At 52.5% G+C, this 26,092-nt stretch overlaps 1 protein-coding gene across 13 annotated transcripts in view; it reads left to right on the top strand.

Annotated features, from left to right (window-relative positions):
* The window catches only part of CPEB1 (cytoplasmic polyadenylation element binding protein 1), a 38,340-nt gene that overhangs the window by 5,809 nt on the left and 6,439 nt on the right, over positions 1-26,092 (top strand). For 6 of the 13 annotated variants that reach the window (XM_027657709.1, XM_027657711.1, XM_027657706.1 and 3 more), the window contains exons 3-7: positions 8,733-8,921; positions 23,437-23,651; positions 25,215-25,464; positions 25,746-25,859; positions 25,966-26,070. In XM_027657709.1, coding sequence (XP_027513510.1) covers positions 8,733-8,921; positions 23,437-23,651; positions 25,215-25,464; positions 25,746-25,859; positions 25,966-26,070 — 873 coding nt within the window. Of the gene's footprint in view, positions 1-7,541; positions 7,563-7,683; positions 7,789-7,856; positions 7,879-8,250; positions 8,468-8,732; positions 8,922-23,436; positions 23,652-25,214; positions 25,465-25,745; positions 25,860-25,965; positions 26,071-26,092 lie in introns of those variants that run through there. The other 7 variants (XM_027657710.1, XM_027657705.1, XM_027657717.1 and 4 more) reach the window with 6 other exon arrangements.

Below are 26,092 nucleotides of genomic sequence, written 5' to 3'. Positions count from 1 at the left end.
TCTCTGCAGTCACTTGGAGACAGGGTTGGCTTGGGCTCATGGATAAACCCAAGTTTTAATCAGATGGATGTCTGGAAAAAAGCTCCAAACAGGTGTCTAGGCACCCTGTGGGTCTGTCTGATGCCTGTGCAGTGTAACTTTGTTCTGGGCTAGTGAAATGACTGCTACCAGATGACTTCCAGTGCAGCTTAATCTCCTGGGTATTTGAAGGGCTTAGCACCATGGACCAGGGGCTGATCCGGCCATGTGATCCCGTGCTGGCGCTGCAGAAATACCAGAGGAAGTGAATCTGTTGGCTTTGAGGACTGGATCTATGGCCAGCAGTGCTTGAAGCATGCCTGGTAAGGTGGCAGTGGAGGATGTGCTGGGTGCTCCTGAGCAGCTGAGTAGTGAATGCTAACTAACGTCAGTGGTGTGGTTAGTGGTGCATTTTTAGAGATTTGCTGTTGGACTGAGCGGGTTTGACCTTTTTTGTCCTCTGGCACAGTGGGAGTCAGTGCTGTATGTGATCTGGATGCACTGGAAGCATAAGGGAGGAATAAACCAAAGTATTTTCCTTTATCTCCATACAGTGAGTTCCTGAAAGAGTTGTTTCTGGCTGTCTTGTAGAAATCTTAGCTATAGCCCTTCCTATTCCATTTGGGGTGGAAATATTTCATAGCGTCATAGAACACTTTCAGGGTATTTCCTAATTAAGTTTCAGCTTACTTGCCAAAGTTAACCTAGTTGACAGGGGAATTGTCTCCACCCTCTATGGCAGATTCATCCTGTGAAGTTGTGGGTTAGTTCTGAGTTTAGGTCTGGGCTTAGAGCTGGCACATCAGTTTTAATTTGCAGTGCTGTCTTCTAGACTTTGAGAACTCTTCCCAGAGGAATGGGGGTGTTTGCCTGACGCTGAAATGGACCTGCTTACTGACCTGCTGCTTGTGAATGTTTACTTGCTCTACCTATTCCTGTGGTGTTTCTTAGGGATATCTGGAGTGGAGAGTCTGTCCTGGTGTGGAGCTGCTGCGAGGTGGTGCCTCAGCTGGAAACCCTGAGCTTCCCTTCAGCTGTATTACACTGCTTGTGTTTCAGGTGATCACTGAGTAACTCCTGTTGAAGATGCCTTGTAGGGCAAGTGCAGTGGGACTTGCATGTAAAAAAGGGAGTCCTCCTCTTGCAAATGTTAGTTTTACTGCAGGGAAACCGAAGTTGTACTTTGGGGACACCCCAAGCAGCTTTTTGTGTTCCTGCTGTGCAGCTGAGGCCAGTCTCCCTCCCCTGTGAGTGCTGGTACAGCCACTCGTGCAGCCTGGGGACCAGGGTGGAGGCCCTGCTCAGCAGTAGCTGCCCTGACAGCAGGCTTTCAGTTTGTATTAAATCCCTGGTGCAGTGACACAAATGGTTGTGATTGACTGCATGAGGAAAGAATTCCTCACTTCCCAAAGGATACAGGGTGCTGCTGAGCCAGGCCTGGGGAGCGGCTGCCTTGGGTGCCCTCACCATTTCTGCTGGTGGAAATATGAAGGTGCCCCTAGGCTGTACAGGAGACTGGTAAAAGAACAACCTGGGCCAGCAGTTACCAGGTGTAAGTTGGTGGATGAGTCAACACCTGCCAGAGCATCAGCAGCGCAGAGCTGTGGGTCTCCTGCAGTCCCAGCCTTGTTTCCTTAGTGTTGGAGCTGGGACCAAGGGCCTGAATGCAGCAGCTCTGCAAGCTGTGTCCTGTCTCTGGAGCTGAAAAGTGCTGCTCTTACTGTTTAATGGATTGCTGGTGAGAGTCTTCATGAAAAAAGCTGGCATTGCTAGCAAGGATGTGAATCCTGGGACATCTGTGATCCATAAATGGGGAGATCTTTGGCACCTGGACCCTGGCCTACGTTGTGCAGAAATTCACACCTGATGCCTGTAAAGCTGAGCACTAAAATTCAGAATATTGTATAGCTAACTGCCTGCTGCCCTGGGCAGATGGTTAAGCCTGGAGCAGGCTGTTGGACCTTGAACAAGGATATCCTGCCTTCTGTGAGCCTGGCTTCTGGGTAGGTGACCAGCAGAGAGAGATCCTTTGTAGTGTCTTGTCACTGCTCCAAGTCAAGTCACTTCTGAAGAATTCATGAGCCTGTGGCACTTCTACTTTGTTCAGGAAAAACTGGTGTACTGTAGTTAGGCTAGATTATCATACCAGGCTTAATGAGCCTGGAGATCAACCATAAATTCAGTAGGTATAACAGGTGAAAGGACTATCTTCTTACAACTTAAAACTCTTTTAGTGGGAGAACTTGGGGAAGAGATTTTACTCCAGCAGTGTAAAAGCTTGGACCTTAATCTATTCTTGGTCCCTCAAGCTTTTCAGTTGTCATCTTCAGGTCAAACTAAATTTATCCTGGCTTGGACTTGTGTTGAAGAAGGCCCTTTGAGCATTAAGAGGATTACACGTGGTGGAGAAGGGATGGCAGAAGTTCATGACCTTTCACTAATGCTATTGGGGAAACACGTGTGGGGACACCTTCCTGGGTGCACAATGAGATCAGTACAGCAGCAGTCTGAGCAATGTGAGAGGACAGGCTGATTCAGCACTCTGGGATGCATGCAGCTGGAGTGTTATCCCCATCCAGGCAGAGCTGGGACTGCCACTGGAGGCTCTGCTTGCCATACTTAATGTTTAGTCTCTGTAAAGATCAGTTTACAGCTGATGGTAATTCTTGGTGAATGTGCTTGCCTTATCAGAGTCATCTGTGTCATCATGCTCAGCCTCACCACCACCTCTGAGTTTTGCAGGGGGCTGCTCCAGGAGCTTCCCAAGCACCAAGCTCAGGCTTCTTTCCCAAACTTTGGGGTACAGTGCAGCAGTGCGGGGAGAGCTGTCATTGTAGAACCTGTCTGGTGGCTTCTGGGACAGGATTGTGGTGCTCCAGAGCACTTGCCTGTCAGGCTGCTTCAGTCCTCTCTAGGGAAAGGCAGAACCTCCTCAGTGCAGACATCAACCCTCAGTGGCTTTTAGCTTGGTCTTGGAGGTGGGAGAAAGAACATGGCCTTGATAGAGGTGGGAGTCAACATCTGCTGGAATGCTGCTTGTCCTTGAGCAGCTGTTTCAAAGGGAATGTGGTTTTAAAGCTGCTCTGCATGTTCTTCACTGGTCTGAATAAGAATCTGAGCAAGGCCAGTTTGCTAATGTAGCAAGTGGTTTGTTTGCTAGGCTTTAAAGCTGGGACTTGCTTAGTGGAAGGTGCTGCTACTGGATTTGTTTAAAAAAAAAACCAAAATACTAAACCAGCTTTTGAAATAATCCTGTTCTGTAGGCACAACTTCCAGCCTAAGGAGAGTTAGGAGTAAAGCTCCCAGTTGAGCTTTTGCATGCCTGTTTTTGGCTTCAGCTGAAGGCAGTGCTGGCTTAGAAAGAACTTCAAAGAATTATAGGTACCCCCAAATGTCCCAGCTGCATTGATCTCCCTTTTGTTAGGCTCTGCTCACTTAAAAGAGAAAAAGCAACCATTATTTTGCTATAACTTGACAGTCCATTGTGTGAAGAAATGGGAAATACTTAAATGGTTTCCTGTGGATGGAGTGGCTTCAGGTGCCAAGTGTAAAGGCTGTTGGTTGTGGCCCCTCAGGTCCTAATGATTCTGAGTGGCTGCTTTATTTAAGGAAAACTGAAGGACAAATGCAAAACCAGACTAGCTGATGACTAAATTGGCTTCCTGTTTGCTCTTAACTGGAGTCAGTTAATGATCTATCACTTGTTTAGCCACCCAAAAAATGTCTCTGATATTGGAATGTCAATTCCTCTGCTCTTCCCTGTCCTGCAGCCTTGAAGGAAGATGCCAGACGGCACTGGGTGCAGCTGACCTGATGTGTATGGTGTCTGAGATCAGGGAACAAAATGCTGTAGGATGCAGACCCAAAAGGTAGCTCTCCTTACCTATAGTGTGCGGGGTTCCCAAGGTCCTGAGGCTGAGTGTCAGCAGGAGCTCAACTGGAGCTGGCAGCTCAGAACCCTTCTGCCTGCCCCAAAGGAACACTGGATGCCAGGCACACATCTGGAACAGTGAAATGCCACACCTGTGCCCCAGGACAGGAGCACACCTACTGCCTGTGTCCTGGCCTTTGGATTTCAAGTGTCACATTGACAGGTCTTTGTCTAAGTGAGTATGATGCTTTTCAGTACTGGAAAAGTGACTGTAGTAAATGGTTTTTGAAGCAGATCAGTGTTGTGCAGAGAGCAGGTGCTTGGCCTGGAACTGTTGCACTCTGCAGTGGTCACAAAGTGGGTGGTGTTCCTGATGATCCAGCAGTTTCCTGATATACTGAACTCTGTCACTCAGGTTTTGGTGCTGTACTTCTGTGATGGCGTCTGTTACCCTTGGAAGAGGGAGGCAGAGCAGCAAGATTGTTGCAGTGTCTCTTCCTTGATTTCTGAATTAGCTGTTTACCAGCTGCTGAAGTGTTTGTGGTTATGGAATAAGGCAGACTCCTTTATCTGGCTGGGAAACAGGTCACAGCAGCAAGTGACTCCACTTGAGGAAACCTTCAGATTAGAGGGGAGATGCCTAGTTGTGTTTCAGGAAAACCTCTTGTAACTTGTAGGTTTGTGACTAACAAGTGCTTTTCTGATGATCTCCACCGTACTTTGGGAATACAAATTGCTGATCCTCTAAAAGCTTATACTTGATATTTGTTTTTCTTGTGTGCAAAATGCATGAGAGGCTTAGTTTTCAGGGGTGCAATTCTCAGCCTTTACAACTGGAGGTGTAAAGAGGTGTGAAAGGAAAAGCAGTGCTGCTGCTGTCAGATGCCTTCCCATTTGTGATCCAAAGGCTGCAGAACTGCTTATCTTGCCTCATGCTTCTCTGGATTTGGTTTGGAAGTTGAGCCTTGGTCAGAGCTTTAGTCCACAAGGTAAGTCAGGTTTTGTTGGTGAACAGAGCTTACAGCTGAACTGGGCTTATCGGTCCCCTGCCTTCAACACTAGGGGGCCTTGTTCATGGAGGGACTTTCTCTGGATTCAGGCTCTGCTGGAAACCAGCCTGTGGGAGCAAAAGGGAGAGCTCTTCCTGGCAGTGGAGGTGGTAGGAGTGGGATCTAGCTTGTTTGGTTCATGTTTGTTTTAACCATTCTGAGAAGGTCCAGAGGAAGTAGGAAACAGCTTTTAAGATAAACTCCGTTTGCTGGATCATTAGCTGGGTTTGTGTGAGTGGCCTGGGTTTGGAAGGCTCAGATATCTGAACATCTTTGTGCTTGGTTGAAGCATCACATTTCAAGTGTCTGATGGCACAGAGATGCTGCTGCTGTGGAATGAGGACTGAATCATGCTGGTCTCCTAACATCTCTCCCGCTCCTCCTACTCTCTTAACCCACCTGCCACAACCTGCCTGTGGATCCCAGCTCCTGCTGCCAGGCCCTGTGTGTCCTTCCCATGCAGGCTTAGGCTGTAATTCCCTAAGTACTTTCTTGTTTAAAATGCCTGGTTGGTGCAGCCATGCTGCATACCTGATCAGGAGAATGAGCCAGGCTTAAAACTAACTCCCTGTGGCTTGGTTTTAACCAGATGAGCTCCTCAGCCCAGCTTCCTGTGTGGAGACTCACCTGCCTAAAGTGGTGTGAGTGGGGAGGGTGAGCTGGGGCGGGGTCAGGTGCTGGGAGCTGTCCCTGCCTGCAGGTGAGAGCTGAGCTCTGGAGGTCCTCTCCTCTAAGAAGCCTTTGGAATGTCTTAAATCCAGTGCTGACAGTTGAAGCCTGGAAAATGCAGCTTTCCACGGGGGTGGTGGTGTGGAAAGCTGTCCGGCCTGTGCTGCGGTGCGTCCTGGCTCCAGGGATCTCCTGGACAGGCAGCAGCACGTCATCCAGGAGAGCTGCCTGCTCCGAGACCAGCGAGGGAGCGTTTCACTGAGGACTTTGATCTCATGATGCTGCTGAAATCAAACCGAACCGGCTTGGGAGGCAGCAGCTCAGTCTCTCCCAGACGCTCGGGCACGAGCCCAGGGCAGCATAGCTCCCTCTGCCAGGATGGTTGGCTTCCAGTGGCAACTCCAGGGAAATATCCAGGTTGGAAAGACTTGTGCTGGTGGTTGGGCCTTGGAAAAATCTGCAGTGAAGCATTTGGGTTGGGCCGTGTCAGGTTGCAAAGTGAAGTTATTTAGTATTTGGTAGATATTTAACTATGAATAACTTGAGGTTATGACTCTTTAGACTGATTTTTTTTTTAAGTTTAATTCTTCCTGCTCTGGTGTGTGATTAGTTTTGTCTGCCTACAGCAGTTGATTACATTGTGACAAATTTCCAGACTCTAACTTTTTAAAAAGAACTATTCCAGAAATCTGCTTAAATTCTCTTTTAAGTTGGTGTTTTTCCTGGATGATCTGTATCCATCTTTTAGCCTGGCTGGGAGCATTAAAGGAGAAGCAGACTTGTGCTGGCTGTTTGCTTCCGGTGGGAAAAGGTCTAATTAAAAACTGCTGGTTATCTGAGTGAATTCTGCTCTGTGCCTGAGCAGTTAAAGCTGTAACTGGATTGCAGGGAGCTTGTCTTTATTGTATATTGAAGTCATCAGAGGGAATCATGGATCTTTTGAACTTGAATCTGATTTGGTTTAATTAAACAAAACAGCTTATTTCCTGAAAAATGCAGATAGTGAGGGAGAACGTGGCTGGATGCTGTGGAGCGAGTGCTTCCTATTGCTGATAAATTTGTTCTCTGTTTTCCTTACTTCTTCAGTAGTCTGTTTCTTCCAAGCTGTTTGGGTTCAAGTTGTGTTGTCAGTCAGTGCTGTATCCATGCTTCCCAGAAGATGAAGCTTGGTGGGAATTAACCCTTTGAGTCTTAGCAAGATCCTGGTCCTTAAAGGGCTGGGAGTCTTCTGCAGCCAGGGATCTGGGCAAGAGCACAGCACTTGTACATTTTCATAAACGCAGGGATGTTGCATATTCATATGGGCAAGTTGTGGTTGCTGTGGGAACTGAGTTGTCTGAGCACTGTGCCATGTCCTCTCCTCCCTACATCCAAAACAAGCAATCCAAAAGCTCCAGGAGGAACTGATGTGGTGAAATGCCCTGCTGGAGATGCAGCATGATGCTGCCGGAGTTAATAGTTGATGCTGTTACAGGTGCTTGGTAGCAATGTGACTGAATTGGCACTACAGCTTGTGCTAGTACTACTAGGAGTAGGAAACACCCCAGTGGGTGCTATCCTGGTGGAGTGCTGTGGAGGAGGCTGCAGCTGGGAGGGGGAAGGTGGAATGCTGCCAGCAGGTATGGTTGTAGCTGCTCTGATCCTGCCTGTGGTGCCACAGCTTCCTCGCTGGGATCTGGGAATGCTGGCGCTCCCCAAAACACTGTGGGGTGAAGGTGGGTCCCACCTCTGGTGGCATTAGTGGCCTGTCACATGTAGGGTACCCAAGTGCCACCAACCTGTGCCTGGGCTTCACTCCTGGGCGTCCGAGTGGCACGGGATGTGGCTGTGGAAAAGGAGGCCAGGAATGCTGTCAGGCTGTCTGGGATGGCCGGGGCTGCACGTGAGGGATAACGTGACAGGCTGGAGCGACTGCAGCGCCCGCGGAAGAGCCGGGAGCGGTGTGTGCGAGCGAGGTGTACATCTGATGGCACCGTGGGAGGCTGTGGGGGCAGGGGGAGGAGGAGGAGACAGCTGCTGCTGCTTGGAGCTGGCTTATAAATGCCCTCTGACTCAGATTTCGGGTAGCACAGCTGAGCATCTTGCGGTTTCATCAGCCCCCAGATCCCTGCGTTAAACTGGAATTCTCAGACTATGAACCTGCTGTGTTTCCTTAGGCTGTTGGCACGGGCTTAAACCAAGGCAAGAATCCGGCATCTCCAGTACCAGTAGGCTTGTGAACACCCTGCAAGGGAGGGGAGGGCTGGGAAGGGAGGACCAGGCGGGAGGAAGGTAAACAGGCCGTGAAGATTCCTGGTGTGAAATGGGTCCGGCTGGTCCTCTTCCTCCTGTACCAGCGGGATGTACCCGCTCGGGCTGGACCCGAGATTATGGGCTGCTCTCTGGGTAGTGGGGGTTGAAGGTTATCCTTGTTACTCAGGGGTAAACAATGCCGAGTCAGTGAGGCACAGTGGCCAGGCTGAACCAAACAGATTATGCCAGCAGAATTGTGAAGCTTTGCATCGGATCTGAATCGGAGCCAGCAGCTGGAGGCTGGCCAGGACTAAAGTGTTTTTGGGTTTTGTGGGTGGAGGGAGGCGGGGAGAGGAGAGCTGGGTAGCACTAAAACTAACTGTCTGCTCTGTCGCTGCTGCTGCTGCTCTCGTCGTTGCTGGGGGGATTGCTGCCTTGAGCCTGGTGTCTGCTGTGCTGGGGAGCCTTGCTTTGTGCTGCCTGCCTCCCCTGATTCACTGGAGCTGCTCCTCTCTCCTCCTGCTGCCGTCTTGTCTGTCGGGGGAAATCTTATCCTTTCTTCTTACCTTTATTTTGTAAGAGCTGATGCAGTTCTCTTGCATGGCTGAGTGACGTCACTGTCAGCACAGTAAGCATCAGCAGCCTGGTCACATGCTGACCCAGTCAGTAATGCAGACGGGATAGGAAGGTGGAGGGGCTGAGGGGGGTGGGGGGCTGGATTCTGGACATATGGTAGTCCTCCCTTTTGGGGTGCAACTGCTGGTTGCAGAAACCGTGGCTTCAGAGCAGCACGAGACCTGGCTAGGGGCTTAACGCTTTGGAAAACTCCTTCTTTAAAAAGAAAAAAAGCAGCCCTGAACTCTCAAGCTTCTGTTTGTTCTCCATCTGAGCAGACATCCAGGACTCTGAAGAAGCGGCGGCAAGCAGGATGCTTTTCCCCACGTCCACGCAAGAGTCTTCCCGTGGCCTCCCAGACACCAACGATCTGTGCCTTGGCCTGCAGTCCCTCAACCTGACAGGGTGGGACAGACCCTGGAGCACCCAGGACTCTGACGCTGCAGCACAAACCAGCACACAGTCCGGTGAGTCTGCTGACACACGCAGCAACAGTTGTTGGATTCCTTGTATGTTTTTGGCTGGTTTCAAGCTGATGTGGAGCGATGAGCTTGTGTAACAGGGCGCTGGTGGGGGCTCACGGGGGCTTCTCGACCCGTGGTGCTTGTGTAATGTGGCAGCTGAGTTGGGGAGGCTGTGGCTGCCTATGCCACAGCCCCCTCTGCTCTGCTGTCAGTTCACTGCAGACAAGAAGTGCCCGGGGTTGTTTTGCTCGGAGCTGTAATGCTGGTGGAGGAATAGCCTCGCTGGGAGAGGAGAAACCCTCTTGCTGCGTTTGGAGGGAGTGGGTGGGGGGTGTGGTGTCAGGAGGCTGAACGCTCCGGGTAGGAGTGAGGCTGAACTTCACTCCGGCAGCCCCAGGAAATCCCTGGTGGCAGGTAGCTCCGCAGGTGAGGGGATTGTGCTTGCAGAGGGACCCCCCTGCCTGACTGCAAAGGCCCTGGCAGCCCTGGCACTGCCCAGCTGCTGTGGGGTGTGGTACAGCCAGCACCCGACAACTTCAGCTGGCAGCTCGCTGGCTGGGTGGGAGACTTGGAGGGATCCTTCTCCACTCCCACGCTCAACTAGAAATAGCGGGCTGTGCCTGGCAGTGGGCTGCAGGAGATGCAGTGGAATGGCTCCTTGTTTTAACTCTTCTGGTCCAGCACAAACCTACGTGATGGGCAGGGTGTGGGCTGGCAGCCACGCGCTGCTGGCTGGTGTGCCCTTCCCCCTCAATCCTCTCCAGTCTGTTTTTGCAGCTGGCATTGGGTGGGGGGTTCCTGGGGTGCTGGGTGCTTCCTTTAGAGCAATGTGGGGTTCAGTTAACTCTTCCAGAGGCACCAGCCTTCTCTGTTAAATCACAAGAAAAAGGGATGCTGAGTGCACAAACTTAGTGCATCCCTTTGGCCTGGTGTTGGAGCAGAGGTATAGAACAGGGAAGAATTCACTTCCTAGCCTTTGAGGGCTGTAAAATCCAGTTTCGCAAACGACAGTGTGTTCGTTCAAGTATCAGTCCGTGGAAAGATCTAGTGCTTTGGCAGAGTTTGTACAAGTTCAGCCTGGTTGCTACAGAAACTCATCCCTTTATAGCAGCACTCTGCTGCTTTGTTAAAAGGGGAGTGCATTGCTGCGCAGACTGGGGTGACACAGAGGCCCCAGGCATGGAGTTGGTGCTGACAGGAATAGAGAGAGCTTCTGAGGGGGCAGGGCAGCGGGATTTGCCCATGTAGATGTTGGAGGGGGGCAAGGGGGTGCTGTTGACCACCTCCATCCAGGGGATGCTGCCCTTGGGATAGGAGAAGCTTCTGGGACACAGCCCTAAATGTTGCTGCATGAGTTGTAAAACAGCAACTGAAAAAAACACACTAGTAGGGTAGCAGAGTTTGAACAGCTTGATCAGCACAGCACATCTAATTTGCACAAGTCTTGGTGTGGGGTCTGCCTGTGGGCCCTGGCACAGGCACTTGGGCTCTGCCTGCAGCCAGGCTGTTGTAGCTTTATTAAGCCTTGCTCTGCTCTAGTGAGCAGACCTCCACATGGTCCTGTGGGCTTCCCCTAATGAACCAGGGAATACCACACACTCCTGTCTGTCCTCCTTTCATTGCCAGCTGAAACCTTGAAGGAGAAGGGAGAAACAAGTTGTTAGTGTGCAGTGGGCTGACCTGGTGCCTTAGAGCTGTGCTCTGAGCCCCTTCTGGCTGTTGGCAGCCAGTGGGGCCCTGCTGGTCTCTGTCTTTCAGGGTCTTTAATGGATGAAGAGCACACTTAGAGCAGGTGACACCCCCCTGAGTGGCTCTGCTGCTGCTGAAGCCCCAGCCACGGGCTCAGCGCTGCGGAATGAGGCTGGCACGCGCAGTGGCGGCCGCTTGGTGCGGATGTCCCAGCCCCACCTGCTCCACTGTGCCATCTCCACTGCTCCCTTGGCCAGCTTCCTGCCAGGCAGCCTTGGCAGAGGCTCGGATGTCTCTGCAGTGCTCCGGCAGGCAGGCGAGCAGCGCTGGCATGAGCCTGGGGTGGGCTCTGTGCCTCGCAGGCTGGGCAGTGGGGCTGGCAGGGCCTGCTGGGGGGTTTCACTGCCAGGGGTGGAGGGGCTGCTGGTTTCAGGAGGGAGATTCATTTGGAGATGATTTGAAGGTGCTCCAGTGACCTCCCTACTCGCAGAGGGTGTATCTGGTGTCAGGTGCCCCCGCTGACTGCAGTGCATCGTGCTGGAGCTCCTGCTGCCGCAGAGGCCTGGGAAGAGCCATGGAAAGAACTGAGCTTCAGGCACAGCCCTGGGCTCTGAACTGCACCCACTGTGTGTTTGAGACAACCTGTGGTAACAGCTGCTGGAAGATGGCACCCAGTGCTGTCTGGAGAGGCCTGTTTCCTCACTCCTGGTATTCCCATTGACCCATGAAGGGGGAATAGCTGGGATGTAAAACCTGCCCAGCTGCAGCTGTGCTGCTTGCACAGAGGAGGCTCTGGCCTTCAGCAGCTCTGCAGAGGGTCTAGTTGCCCTATGGCTGGAGGTGTCATGGTTCAGAGACAGTGTTCTCCCTCTGTCCCACCTTCCCTTCCCAGCTGTGCAGCAGCTGGGCCAGGAGTGCTGATAGTCTGGGCTGCTGTTACTCTCCTGCTCTGAAAGTGCTGGGGACGGTGTGTGCTGGCTGGAGAGGTGAAAGGCTGGTCCCTGGGCACACACCTCGTGTGTCTGCAGAGCCTCAGCCCTTTCTCTTTCCTAAGGGCCGTGGACTGGCAGTGGAGCTCCTTGGGAGGGGAGAGCTTTATAGTTCAGGAGCATCTTTTGAAAGGCTGCGAAACATTCTAGGTGGCAGAGGAGTGTTCTGTGTCTGAAAGCTGTGTGGATCTGAGGAGCTGGCAGATGCTGGTGCTTCCAGGTGGCCTGTCCGTGCTATGACAGGAAGAGGGAGGACGTGGTGAGGATGCTGCTGTGTCTAAGTGCTGCTGAGGCCTGGAAGACCACAGCTGGCCTCGACCCCCATCAGGGTGTCCTGTGAGCAGGTGAGGCTGCAGCAGAGCTGGCCTTTGTCTGGGGACAGGGAGGGCTGGCGCTGCCAAGCAGAACTGTTGTGCCGCTGGCACCCAAGCGTTTGGAAGGTTCCAGCAGTGACTCAGCTGTGCAGACCCACAGGGAGGTGGCTGGAAGGGTGGAAATGCAAAAAAAAAAAAAGCTAACAATCAGGCTATAAATATTGCTGATGTGGTCCCCTGCAGTGCTGTGCTTGAGTACTGATGAACTGGGACCTCCTCTCCTCTCCCTGCCAGCACAGAGCTTCCTCAGCCTGGGAAGGACCTTTGGCTGCAAACCCATCTGGTGTCACCTTGTGCTCCTAGGGCGGTGTCACCATGCAGCTTGGTGCAGTAGGATCAGGTGCCTGCTGATCCAGAGACTGGAGAGCAGCAGGGATGGTTTGTATGCCCCAATCCTGCCTATGTACCCTATTCCCAAAGGGCTGCTGAGCCCCTTGCACCCCAGCAGGGTTATTTGTGAGTTTTCTTGCTGCACCTGGTACTGTAAGACACTGAGGACATGTGCTGAGCCCTGGGGAGTGTCCCAGAGGCAATGCCTGTCCTGGGTGTCTGGAGAGAGGCTCTCTGGAGGCAGTGGCTGCTGCAGGCTCAAGCTGCAGGCAGTTATTGGCTGTAGGATTGAACTGCTGTCTCATAGCAGGCAAAGCATCTCAAACCCTCTGCTGCCACTAGATCTGTCAGGCTGGAAATACTTCAACAAGTCCCAGAAACCTACTCTGTGGCCTGGGGAGGGACTTCTGCAGGAAACTGGCCTTGAACACTTCCAGTCCTGCCATTCCTGGCTGTATTTCTTGAGGCAGTGTTTCCTTATCTTAAAAGTAGCCTCACAGTAGGCAGGCACATGTGTTAAGATCTCAGAGTTAGTTCATTGCTCTGCAGAAGCAGGGTTGGAGATTAAGAGGCAGTGAGGTGGGACTGCCCTTGATGGTATCCTTTACCTTCACTGCCCTGTTCCTCAAGTGGCACAAGGAAATGGGGTCTCGATCCAGTTTTTACCTGGAGAACAGCAGTGTACAGCAGATCCCTGTGCAGATTTTGGGTCTCCCTGGCTGGTTTTCAGCTGCTTGGTCTGGCTGGTCTGTCCTGCCCTACATTGAGAGCTGTCCCTATGTGGGACAGTAGACTTGCCCACTGGGAAATCATCCTAAAGCCACTCTCTTTAAGTTTGCAATGCTAACCTGCAAGGGTGTTTTCAGCAGGATCAAGTCTTCTGGAGAGGATGTCTGTCTCTCTCTCTAGGTGAAGCCAGCAGGTGAGCTCTTCTGATGGTGTCTGATGGAGCACCTTGCTGTATCTACCTCTCTGCTTGTTGTGTGCCCCTAAAACTGCTGGTGCATCTACAGATCTGAGCCTTTCCTTGGATCTGCTCTTGAGACTGCAGCTCCAGCCTCATCTGTGCCCTCTGCGGGGTGGCTGCTGCTGTCTCATTCTCCAGCCTGCAAGGTTGCAGCTCCAGTCACTCTGCTGAGGAAATTGCCTTTGGTAAGGAAATGCTGCTGAATCTTCCCAGCCCTTGGTTCTCCTGCTTCCCAGAGCACAGCAACTAATTTTTTTGCAATAAGCTTGCTTATCTGTAGTTGCTTAAAATCTGCTAGGCTGGAGCTGCCGTCTGTTGTGTGTCGCCTGGCAGATAGTGGAGGCCTCTGAGCATGGATCACTCTGAAGTCTTCAAGGCAAAACCCACCTCTGAAGGATGAAAGACCTGTTGCACAGGCAGAATGGTTGTTGTCATGGGCTCCTGCTTTCTTCTTGAGAACAGCAGGAGGTATTCGTATGCTGCTTCTTCAGGTTGGGCTATTTCCAGAGTGTCCTCAAATGCTGCGTGGTGGTGGCAGGTACCTGAACCCACCCAGGTGAGCGTTGCTGCTCAGCCTGGGGGTGGCTGTTCATAAACACACCGTGGGAGTTGCTGGCCTTCCTCAGACTGCTGCTTTGAGTGCTTGGATGCAGAGCTTGGGGCAGACAGAGGATTTGGATGAGGGAATTCCCCAGTTCTCCCTCTGTTTAATTTGCTGCTAGACTAACCCTGCTCTACAGAGCTCTCCCTTGTGCGTGTCCAGGTCTCTCCCTGCTGGTTTTCCTTCTGTCTTTGGACGTGTGGCTTCAGAAGACCTAGTTGTACCCTCAGCTCCTGCATATTCCTGCTTGGCTGTGTAAAAATCCCTCTCCTTGTGCTAGAGGAATGTTTCAGAGGCTCATCCTGATGGGAGAACTCAGTGTTTGGATGACACTAGGTTGGCAATAGAGGATGGTTTTTCCTGCTCTCTAGTGACAGGGGAACTTTGGGTGCGGGGAGCAAGCGCTTCATCTGAGTAAGACATGGCCAGATCGAAGCCCAAGTCTGCTTAGAAAATGCAGTGAAGGGTTCTTTCACACAACTGATGGTGTGGCTGCTGGGGCAAGGAGACAAGGCTATCTCTTGCTGACCTCAAACTGTGTCTGGTTCAGGTAAACAGGTATCCAGAGTTTTGGTAGTGTTCCTGAATTCCATATTGTAGGTGCCTGTTGTTGCCTTGAAAAGAAGACAGGCTTTCCCAGCAGCCCAGTGATGTTCAGGGAATAGTAGTGGAAGCACGAACATGGTGGTGGTGCCTCCTGTGTGGAGTTTATGGGTGATAATGGCATAAGGGAACAAAGCTGGGAGCTGCCTTGATTCTCCTGGTCTCCTGCTTGGTGCTTGTACTCCAGGAGTCCCTGAAAGCTTGTCCTGTGCCATCCTGACTCTTGTTGGGCTTTTCTGAGACTGCACTTGGTGTGGGTGCTTAATGGGCACTTGTTCCTTGAGTGTTTCCATAAGGGCTGCTCATGGTCTGTGGGCTGATTCCTTAGTGGCCGTGCTGAGGAGTGGGAAGCAGGGAAGCACTTAATAGCTGCACACTGCTCATGTGGCAGCAGTATTTGATCCTTAACAGAATAAAATATGTGTCAAATAAGTAAAAGAAGTATCAAACTTGAGCTTGCAATTGGTTTCTAATGGCAGTTGCTCTTAATCTACCTCTCAAAGCTTCCATTTGAGCAGCTTCTCCTAAAACAGATTTATTTTTATCTGCGCTGATGCTGTAAAACAGAAGATGCAAATAGAGGAGTAAGTGGAACAGGAACCCAACCAGCATCTCTGCTTGTATCCATCCAGAACTGAAGTGGGTCAGGGCAGCTCCAGTCCTGTGCTGGAGGCAGCTTGGGGGAGCAGGGGGGCACCACCCCAAACCCTCCTCTTGGCTTCTCAGGGAGGGGTGTTTGATTGTGACCTCTGGAGCAGCCAAGTGTGCAGAGTGTCCAGTGGTGGTCTGGAGAACATTTCTGTTGGCTCACTCTGGAATTGAGCCTTAACAGGTGTGTTCCCTTCTGAGGAGAGCATTGGAGCTGCTGTTTGGTGGCTCTGAACTGCACCAGGCTACTGGTAACTTAGTCTTTTTGTGACTGATATTGGAGGTAGCAGCAGGGTGGTTTATTGTGTGCAAGCTCTGGCCTTGGGGGTAAGATTCATCCCCAGAATTGTCCCAGTCAGATGAGAAATGGGGTGGGTGAGTTTTCTTCCAGCCCTTGTACTGCTACATGTCCAAGCAGTGGATGAGATGGTTCCTTGCTGGACAGAGCCGACCTGAAAAGCTCTGTCTGCTGCAGCTCCATTGGTGGGAACATGGAAGCTCTCTAGAAGAGGGCCTGGATGTGTTTTTGGTTCAGTACCTTCATGGCAAACTCCACAGTGTGTGCTGGCCTTAGTGCTTCCACGTGGAGCTGGGATGGGGAACAGCTTTGGGAGCTGCTTTCCCAGTGTGCTGTCTGTAGCAGAAGGTAAGAGTGATGCCTGCTCTTCTCTTCCCCAACTCCTGCTACCTTAGGCCTGAGTTTGTCCCTGGTGCTGTGTTGTCCCTGGGCACAGTGATACCCAGGTGTGGCATTGCAGGGTGACCTGTCATTGGGGTGTCACCAGGGCCAGGGCAGCAGGGAACATTGGACCTGTTTATACAGGTGAAATCCCTCCTGCTGACTTTTTATGCAGTGACTGCGTGTGGAACTGCTGCAAGAGGGCTCTTAGTCCCCTGCAGTGCTCTTGGCAGGGTGGCTTTTTTTTTTAGGGTAACTCAGAAGGGAGCTCTTGAGGTTATCCAGCCCAACCTCCTGCTCAGGGTAGGAAATCTGCTGGAGGGTGGCTGAAATAGCAGTGGGCCAAGGGGGCTGTAGAAGCTAATTCCTGGGTTGCCACAGTGTTCCCAGAACAACACCCATTAAATGGGCATCTCCACTGGGTTGGCTCTGAAATGATCCACTTCCAGATGGTGCTGTGGTCCTTGAGCTGTCACTGCACAGTCCCTTCCTGGTGCTGCTGTAGGACTGAACACATGGGGTGTGGCCTGGGGCACTGAGCAGGGCATCTCCAGCCAGGGATGCACCCTGGAAACACATCTCCTTGTGCCTGGTCCCTTAGGCACTGGCAAAACAGCTGAATCACAGGTGCTGTCTGTGCTGCTGCCAGCACAGAGGCTGCTCCTGGGCACGGCAGCTGCTACCACCCCTTTGGGAGGGATGCAGAGAAATGCCCAGCTCCTTGTCTCTCTGTCTGGTTTTTTCCCAGGAGTGCAGAGGGAAGGTGAGGCAAACCCCCAAAGCTGTGATGCTGAGGCATGCAGACCTCTGGAAGATAACTGGGAACCCGCAGTCATCACTGGTGGGGCTGTGAGTGCCAGTCTGACAGTGGCTTTGTGCCAGCTGAAGGCCTTAGTGAAGCTCATGTGCCATTTCCCAAATAAGATTGCATTTGAGACTAAAGCCTGTTGTTCTTCCTTCGCTACTGCCTTGTCCAGAGGGGTAGGGCCAACAGCCTGCACCCCTCACCCTCCTCCAGACAACCCCCCTTCTAAAGGGGCTATCCTGGACTCGCCACCCCCAGACTGATGCAGCTGAGAGTGAGGATGAGTCACTCTTGTTAGCACAGGTAACACATAGCAGAGTTTGCACCCTGGATGTTGCTGCAGATAATTGAGAGGAGTTTGGTACTTAAATATAGAAGTGTTTGTTCTTGAGACTTGCAAAGCTGAAGCTTGTTGTGCAGAATTTGACCTGAATATGTTGGCTTTTAAATCTCTCTGGGACTGATACATGTTAAAATCTGCTGTACTTCAGTGTTCTGATCTTTTTAAAGACAGTTGTGGCTGTGGCAGCCTGCTTAGTGAATGCACCTGGACATTTCTAATTCTGAAGCCCATTTTAGCTGTCGTTTCTTATTTATATATTTACCTTAGGCATCTGTTCTCCCTTCCTAGAAACACACAGCAGTGAATTCCCTGCCTCAGTGAGCCTTGTTGTCAGCCAGGCCCTGCTCTTGGTGCCAGAGGAGGACTTGTGCCTCCCTGGTGCTAATGCAATAAGCTTCTCTCTCTTCCTAGTTCTGCTGCTGTTTCCATTTTTCAGGGCAAGTGACTTACCATGTTGGTGACAGAACCAAGAATAGACCTCAGGTGTCCTGACTCTAATTCTGTGGTTCAGCTGTGGGATCATGCTGCCTTTTTTATTCCCCTGCCCCCTTCTTAGCAAGCCAGAAATAGCTGCCTGAATATCCTCAGTTCTTCTTCGCCCCAAATGAAGAATCTGTGAGGGCAGAGGTTCCTCTTTTGTAGTTCAGAAACAAAAGGGAGGCTGTGCTGTAGTTCTTATTTAGATGGTGATTGCTGCTGGTTTGATCACTTCTGCAGTTTTTGGAGCTGCTTTTCTTGTAGTGAGCTGGTAGTTGGTTTGAGATGATTGAGACTTCTGTGGTGATACAGCCCAGAGAGGACTGTGTGCCTTGGACTTGGGTTGGCTCCTCTTATGACAGCAGTGACTGCTTTTTTTCAATGGATAATGGGAACAAAATCAAATTGTGAGGATTTAAGCTGGACAGGACCTCTGGAGGTATCCAGTGTGCTGCTCTGGTGAGCTCCAAGGGCCTAAGGACAGAGTTCCCCTCCACCCCTGGCCTTGTCCTGTGGCTGCTCCACTTAAGAGGAAGAAATTCTTGTGCCACTGCTTTTGCTGCAGCTTCTTTGGTTTCTTTGTGCCCCTGTAAGAGTTTGGTGGTCTGTAAATGGAAGGGGGAATCCAGTGTCTACCTTCCCTGTGCCAGGCAAAGCCCATTCCTGTGCTGTGTGGTGCAGCCCCACAGCTGGCTGTGGCTCGGTGGCCCTGTGGCCCCAGGTGTGCTGGCTCCTCACAGGCAGCTCCAGGTCCTAGGGCTGCAGGTGAGAAGTGCTAAAACTTTGCTTAGGATTAGGCTGGAGTATTGATCACCCCTTCCCTGCCTCTAGCTTTGAGCTGCTGACAGAGGGGGAGATCTCACCCTGGCAGCTTGTCTGGCTGTGTCACTGCCTGACTTAGAGATGTAACTGGAGCTGGAGGAGGAGGTTGAGGTGCCCATTTGCCTTTCAGACATGCAAATGTTTCTCTTGCCATGGAGTTGCTCAGTGTCTGTAGGAGGTGCTGCTTTTTGGCTGACTAAAACATTCAGCTGCTCCCACCCCACCGGGGCAGAGCTTGGCTGGGTGGTAAAAACTGCAGACGAGCTGTTTTTTTGGAATTGCAGCAGGCTATTGTTTAGGACATCAGCTTTTTTTTTTTTTCCCTTTACAAGCTTATTTGATGCATGACAAAAGAAACTGCACTGTGTTCAGTCTCCAGGGCCTTGGTCATGCTGCTTCCCTGCCCTGTTGCCTTGCCCCAAAGTGTATATGGTTCTGCAGCCTCTGGGCCTCAGGTGTCACCTGGTGGGAGCAGCAGCATGGTGGCACTGAAATCTGGCTCTTCTGCCTTAGTTCTCTCGGTAAGAGCTTTCCTGTTATTTCTGCAAGAGCATCCAAGCAGAAGGGTAGATTTCCAGCCTTAGTAGTTGATGGATGCAGGGGACGTCTTAAGTTTACCATCCTTTCTGTGCTGAGTAGTCTCCCAGCAGATAAACTTCTGGAATCTCCTCTCTGGAGGTTGCAGTGTGGCTCTGTCTAACCTTACTGGGGGTGCCAGCCAACAGAAGTGACCCTCTGAAGGCCTTGGCATCACGGACCTGCTCAGACAAGTCCTGAGCTCTTCTAAATAGGCTTTTTCCAGCCCTGCAGTGAGCTTTGAGAGGCTGGAACATGTCTTCAGAGCGCGACTTCAAAGAGTACATGTGTGTGTATGCTCCCCTCACGCTCGGGGCTGTGCCAAGCGTGGCACGGAACCGCCTGCGCTCGGAGCCTGCAGGTGCCAGACGGTGCTGGCAGCATAAGAACTGGGGCCTGGCACCCTGCTCCTGCAACAGGATTGCTGTTTCCAGCCAGGGGGAGGCTCCCACTGATGTTCTGAGCGTGGGGAGTGAACCTGAACAGAAGGACCTGGGCAGCTGTCAGGTGAGGGGGATTTTTGCTCTGGGAAAGATTCAGTTGCTACATAATTTGACTAAAACCGAACAGTGTCAGCACTGATCTCCTGTTGGCTCGTTCTGCTGGGTGGTCTCCCCAGAGCCAAGCAGAAGCACTTGTTGAGAGGTCAGTGTGGTGGTGGCAGAGCTTCTGGTCAGCTCTGATTGTCAGGAGTAAATTCAGTGGATGCTCCGTGTGGTGCTTAGTGCAGTGGGCTAATTGATAAGAAGAGCTGTGTGCTCCAGGGTTCTGGGCACGTGCTGGGAATCTTAACTGGCAGGTGGAAAAGTAAAAGCTGTTCTGAAGCTGTTTGGATTGGGTATTGGGCATCTTGCTGTTTTTTAGGCCAACTTTCCCAAGGTATGCTGTGAACTGCAGCTTGTACTGATGGAGTGATCTGCTTGAGACTGGGTAAATTCACTTTAAAAGTGATAGTTCAGTGGTTGGTAACTGGACTTAAAGGATAATGTGGGGTCTGTGGGCAGAGTTGGCCTCAAGAGTTAAAACCAGCGCCCTGTGAAACCACTACTGTGGGCTCAGGGTAGCTTCTTATTTCTGTGAAGTGTCTGGTTTGGGTGTGATGGCTCCAAGAGGCTTGTGCTCCCCTCGGTATCTTCTGGAGCCCTGGGATGATGCAGGAATTAAGGTGCATTGCAACAGCATTGGTCTGACAGCATTTACTGGGAAAAGCTCAGCTAAGGAGGATGAATGGTTTTTAAAATGCTCCTTCTCCAGTGAGAGCCCTACGTGCCCATGATCTGGCAGTGCCATGTGGGTGTCAAGGCTGCTCCACAGAACTCTTAAACCTGCCAGTGCTGGGCTGACACACTCTGAGATGGAGCAGAGCGCACTGGCTCCGGATCAGTTGTTAAAGCTGCAGCAGTGAGTCAAAAGTCAGCACTGAGTTTCTACTAAAAGCTTCTTTCCTGCTGTCCCCTGCAGTGGAGCATTGGCATGTACCTCCCTTGCAGAGCTGAGCAGAGGCAGGAAAAGTTCCAGAAGCTCTCCCCACGTGGCTGCTGTGCGAGCTGTGTTGACCCTTCGTTTAAAATTTCCCCTCCAGATGTGAAAAATACTTAGTTCTTTGCACTCACTTTTTTTTCCTTAGTCTGTTTCCCTGACGTTTACTGCATCGCTTTGGGACTTGCAAGGATGTTCTTGACACCAGGAATTGTTGATGCATCCTGTCATGCGCGTTGGGAATGGTTATTCCCTTCCGTGAGCTGTCTGGTTGGGAGGGGACACAAGGACAACTTCCCAGGGAGAACTGTGGCCACAAGGACTTTTGAGGGCTTTTAGATGGCCAGCCTGTGTTGGGCTCTTGTGCCCCATCTGTGAGGAGGGGTTGGGTGGGTTGGAGCAGGGAGTTAGAGCAAGATTCCATCAGGATGGGGGTGAGGAATAAAATCTGGTGTCTTATGCTGATGTTTCCTAGGCCACCTAAGAGGCTGGATTCAGGGCATTCAACCTGGTCACTAAGCAAGTGTAAAGGAGGAAATGCTGAGCATAGCTCATGGCTTTTCCTCCCAATGTCCCTGTGAGAGGCCATGGGTACCAGCTGAAGCTGAGTCAGGCCCACTGGGGTGATGTGGGGTCTCCCACGAGCTCAGTGTATCCTGTAGAGCGTGTAACCAAGTGCTGCCTGTGCAGAGCTGTCAAAGCTGCTGGAGTGGATGGAATCCATCTGCATTAACAGCAGAATGTCAGCGCTTCCAGGACATGAGGTTAGGAGTGGGGCAGTTGGAGCCAGCAGGATTTTGCCTGGTGGTTAATGTCCAGACAGTGGATCCCTTTAAAGGCCAGTAATCCTGCTACTCCAGTGTGCTCATACTGGCCTTACTGGTTTTGTAGCTGTGGTGAGAGCTGAGCATTCCTGGGAGAAATGTGTAAGTGGTGGCAGGGGTAAGGGTGAATAAATGGGGCAGAGCAGCTGGACCCTGTATGCCTTTGGGAGCTCCTAATGAGCTCCCAAACCCTTGCTAGTGCATCCTGAATGGAGTTGTGGTCTCTCATCTCCGGTAACCAGGAGATGAGGTGCAGGACAGCATTGCCTGGTAGCAAACTGCCTGGTACTTGCTGCTCCAGGTCTCTGGAATGCTGTGCAGCCAGGGTCAGCACAGGGCTGCTCCCTGCCCGGCGTTCCAAACCCACTGTCCTCGCTGGCTGGGGAGGAGGAGGGCGTCAGTGCGGGAGCGTTTGGGCCATGGGATCAGCTGCTTTGCTTTGCCTCTTGTGCTGTTTAGTGACTAATCAGATTTTGGAGCCTGTCGGACACATTCAGCTGTCTCCCTGGAACAATACGCCGGCTGTATTTTTAAACATGTCACGTGGCTTCAGAGAAGTCGGTGGAGCAGTGTAGTGTGGCTTGCCTGGGCTGGGAGATGCTCTGCCCTGCTCTGAGCCCTGACTAGGAGGGAGCAGCATCCTCCTTGGCTCCAGCTGCCTTCATTCCCTCACCTCCTGGGGCTCTGCCCAGGTAAGGACTGCTGGGCCAGCTGGGATTTCCCGTGGCTGCAGGGCTGGGTGTGAGCACAGGTGCTGCTGTTGGGGAGAGCCAAGGGCAGGACGTCCCTTTCCAGGTGTGGTCAGAGGTGAGTGCGTAGTCCTGTACTGTGACCAAAATAGGGGAAACTTGCAGGGATAAGGCTCTGCAAATGTGGGAAGATGCTGTGACTGTTACTCAGGGCTCAGCTGGGTTGAAGGGAGATGCTTCAAGTAAAGGACCTACCAGTACCTGTCTGGGATCTCTGTTGGTGTTGTGAGGTTTCTCCCTAAGTGTGAGGCTGGAGATGCCAGTTCCACAGCAGGTGTGCCTCTGGATAATGTGGCTTGGGACAGGTACATCCCAGCATCTCGCCTCGGGCACCTCAGCAGGTTTCTCTGGTGCTGACACTGCCTTGTCCTGGTGTCTGACCGTAGTGTACTTGAAGCATGATGGCATTTTTACTTACCTGGACTGGGAGGTGTTTTGGATTATTAATCCTCATCTGCACAGGAGCTGCTGAAAATCCAAGATTAAAACCCAGTGGTCCAGCTGGCTGAGATCAGTTGGGGCTGGAGGAGCTCAAGCGGATCCCAAACTTGCTTTGCTGGAAACTGAAAGCTTCAGGACAAGCTGCCTTGTTTTTCAAGCTCTGAATAATTGAAACCATTTCTGAATGCTTTGCTCTTTCCATTGGGTTTGGGGACACATTCAACTTGCTGAGACTTGCTCCTTTTGAATAGAGCTGACTGGTGTTGTGCCCCTGTGGGATCCTGCGTGGCTGAGCCTGCCCTGTGCTCTCTCTCCTCCTGGGTGGCAGCTGCCTGGACATCACTGACCAGGACATGACTTTGACCCCTTGGTCGTCTGGTGCTCTGCCTGGGGGACAGCTCCATTTGCAGAGAGGAATTTGCCTGGATTCTGCTCAGTGGGAGACACACCTGCTGTGTGAGGGAAGCAGTCTGGCGAGTACCTGTCTGTTGGCTCTCAGGCAGAGGCCTGACCAGACAGGCTTGTTGTGAGCACGCACCAGGGACGGGGCTCACTGAGGGCTGCAAAGCCTCTCTGTCAGCAGGCCAGGCTGGCACCTTCCTGGTTGCCCATAACCACCTCCTGGTGGGGCTGATGTGAGGCAGTATCCCACCTCTGAGCTTGGCAGTGCCTGCTGGTGTGCTCCTCTCAGCCTGGTGTGTGCCCCCATTGCTGGGGAGCTGCACCCTGGGCTCCCAGCTTGCTCTGGCACAAGCATCAAGAAGTGGCATGGGCTGGTCAGAGAGGCCTGTCCAGAGCACCTCTGAGATCCATATCCAGGTTTTGGGGTTTCTGATTCTCTCCCAGACAAAGTGGGATTTCTGGCTGATCTCAGTTTCAGGGGATTAATCCACCCTTGTGTTCGTCAGCCACACCAGGCTGCTGGTGCTGGCTCCGGCTGTGCAGCACTGTGGCACAACTGATGGCAAAGAGCTGTGGAGAGGGTTGGTACCTGCCAGGGGTGCCACCTCCCTGATAATGCCATTTGTGGGCTGGCAGGAGCCCGGTGCCTCTGCCAGAAGAGCTGAGAGGAAGGCAGTGTGTTGTGCTGCAGCACTGACAGACACTGTCTCTCTGTTGCAGTTCTCAGCATGCTGAGTAACCCTCTCGGGAATGTCCTGGGGAAGCCCCCACTGAGTTTCCTGCCTCTAGACCCCATTGGTTCAGACCTGTCAGAAAAGTTTTCCACGCCGCCGCTGAGGAACTCCCGGTCCCTCCTGGACTCCCGCTCCAGCAGCCCCTCGGACTCTGACACCAGTGGGTTCAGCTCTGGCTCCGACCACCTCTCAGACTTGATCGTAAGTTTGGGTCTCGTGCCCACTCTGTGGTTCCTGGGATCTTGCTGTGTTTCTGGGGAGCACGGGAGAGCTGTGGGGGGCTGCCAGGGAAGGGAGTGCTGGAGGGAGCTGTCATGCTCACACTGACACAGCCCAGGGTTTGGGAGAAGGGCTGCTCGTGCACTCCCTCAGCACAAGCCAGTAATATCGTCATATATTTTCTTCTATATTGGTATTTTGGCTGTAGGGCTCTGCTTACAGCCCTAATGGGTTATAGTAGCTCCCAGGGAGGTCTGAGTGCTTGAACTGGTGTGTGTCAGTTTGAGTGTCTTTGCCCTGATTCCAGCAGGAAGTTTGCTGATGAGCACAGCTACTTCCAGGCTCCAGCTTGAACTTCTCAGGAGCTCCTGTCCCTGCCTTTCATTGCCCTTCCTGTTTGCTGACTGCAGTTCCCCATCTCAGGGCTGTTTCTTCTTGAGCAAACTGGGTCTAGCCTGCTCCTATTCCCTAAAGCACAGCTAAATTTGGAAGGCAGGGAGCACGGCAAGTGTCAGTCTTGCTGCCCCAGTCTGTGCTGAGCTCTGTGAGCAGCAGCTCTGGATGCCAGCAGGACAGCCTGGTTCCAGCCAGCTCAGGAGGTGCTGCTGCATGGCCTGGCCTGGCCTTGACACAGAAGGATAAGCCAGGAGCTGCTTCTGGCTCTGCCACAGTGTTACTCTGGCCTTGACCCCTTGGACAAGGGGTTGGGATGTGTGTGAAGGACACCTATTGCTGTGTTGGAATGGGTGTGAAGGACACAGCTGACTGGATGTGGGGTTGATTTTGCTGTGATCCACCCTGGAGAATCAGGATCTGCTCTGGAAGTGGCTGCAGCACCCTAGGCAGGGATGGTGGCAGGCAGTGCAGGGCACAGGGCTCTGTGCTGGCCTTGTTTGGGAAGGTCAGGTCTCCTGGCATGGCCCTGGTGTGGGCAGCTGCCACAGGGATGGATCTGCAGCACAGCTGGCACCGTGAGCTGCGCAGTGTCTCACATCCCTGCTGCTCCTTCAATCCTTGCTTTCCTTCCTTCTGCCCTGGGAGGGGCATGTGAAACCTGTGAGTGGCTGTGGCCAGCAGTGTCCACTTCCTGGTCAGGCAGGCCTGGAGTTGGGCTGGAAGGGTGGGATCCAGCTGGTGCTTTTGGAGCCAGTGGGTGCTGCCAGTGAACCCTGCCCACTGAAGCCATTCCTCCTGGGGTGACTGGTGCTCCCTGGGGGTTAGTGTCCTTGGAGTTGTGCAGCAGGGGGTAACTGTTGGCTTTGTGGTCTGTGAGGTGCCTCCTGCTTAACAATCCCTGCTACTGATCATGGGCATGGGGGGAATGGCTGCGGGGATAGGCCTTTGCCAGGGAAGTTCTGGTCCTATGAGGGTGCTGGGGCAGCTGGGGGGCTGCTTTCCTGCTTCTGCTAGATGTCAGAGGGTCTCAGGAGATCACTGAGAGCTCCTTCTAGTGCCATGGGTGAGGGTGCCCCAGTGTGGTACCTCACCCTGGCATTATGTGCTCTTACTCTGGAGCTGGATTTCAATGTGGCCTTTCTCTTACAGTCAAGCCTTCGCATCTCCCCACCTCTGCCCTTCCTGCCTCTCGGTGGGGTGTCAAGAGAACCCCTCAAGATGGGAGTGGGATCCCAGCTGGATCAAGATCAAGCTGCCCTGGCTGCAGTAACTTCCTCCCCAGCCAGTGCATCGAAAAGATGGCCTGGAGCATCTGCGTGGCCTTCCTGGGATCTTCTGGACTCTCCGGAAGACCCCTTCAGTATCGAAAGAGAAGCCCGGCTTCATCGGCAAGCAGCAGGTGAGTTGGGGGTGGTCCTGGCAGGCTGCAGGGCCAGGGGATGGTCCCAGACCTCTGGGAGGGCATGGTGGTGTCTGTGCAGGCACCATGGCTGGGCATGTAGCTTGCATAAGAGCAGGGCTTTCTCCAGGCACAAGCCTGGCTCTGGCTCCTACCTGCTGAGAGAACAGGCAGGTGTCTGGGCAGCTCTGCTCAGCCTGTAGTTGGGGAATATGGGGGAGACCTATGAGAGAGTGGGAAGGAAGTGATCCTGTACTGAGTGTTACTGGTGTCTGTCCAAGCTGTGAACGAAGCAACCTGCACCTGGAGCGGGCAGCTGCCTCCCCGAAACTACAAGAACCCTGTTTACTCCTGCAAAGTGTTCCTGGGAGGAGTTCCATGGGACATCACAGAAGGTGAGCAGCCCCTAGCCCCACACAGAGGCCTTGGGTGTTGACATGGGGAAGGGTGCAGGATGGAGTTGTAGTGGGGGCACACTGACCTCTCTCCTTCTGTCTGTAGCTGGGCTGATCAACACTTTCCGTGTTTTTGGCTCCCTGAGTGTGGAGTGGCCCGGTAAGGATGGCAAACACCCACGCTGTCCTCCCAAAGGTAATATGCCTAAAGGTAATAGCGACACGGTAGGGTT

Source organism: Corapipo altera, unplaced genomic scaffold (genome assembly GCF_003945725.1).
Source record: "Corapipo altera isolate COAL_440 unplaced genomic scaffold, ASM394572v1 308, whole genome shotgun sequence".
Lineage (NCBI taxonomy): Eukaryota > Metazoa > Chordata > Aves > Passeriformes > Pipridae > Corapipo > Corapipo altera.
This window is presented reverse-complemented; position numbering and strand designations above follow the sequence as displayed.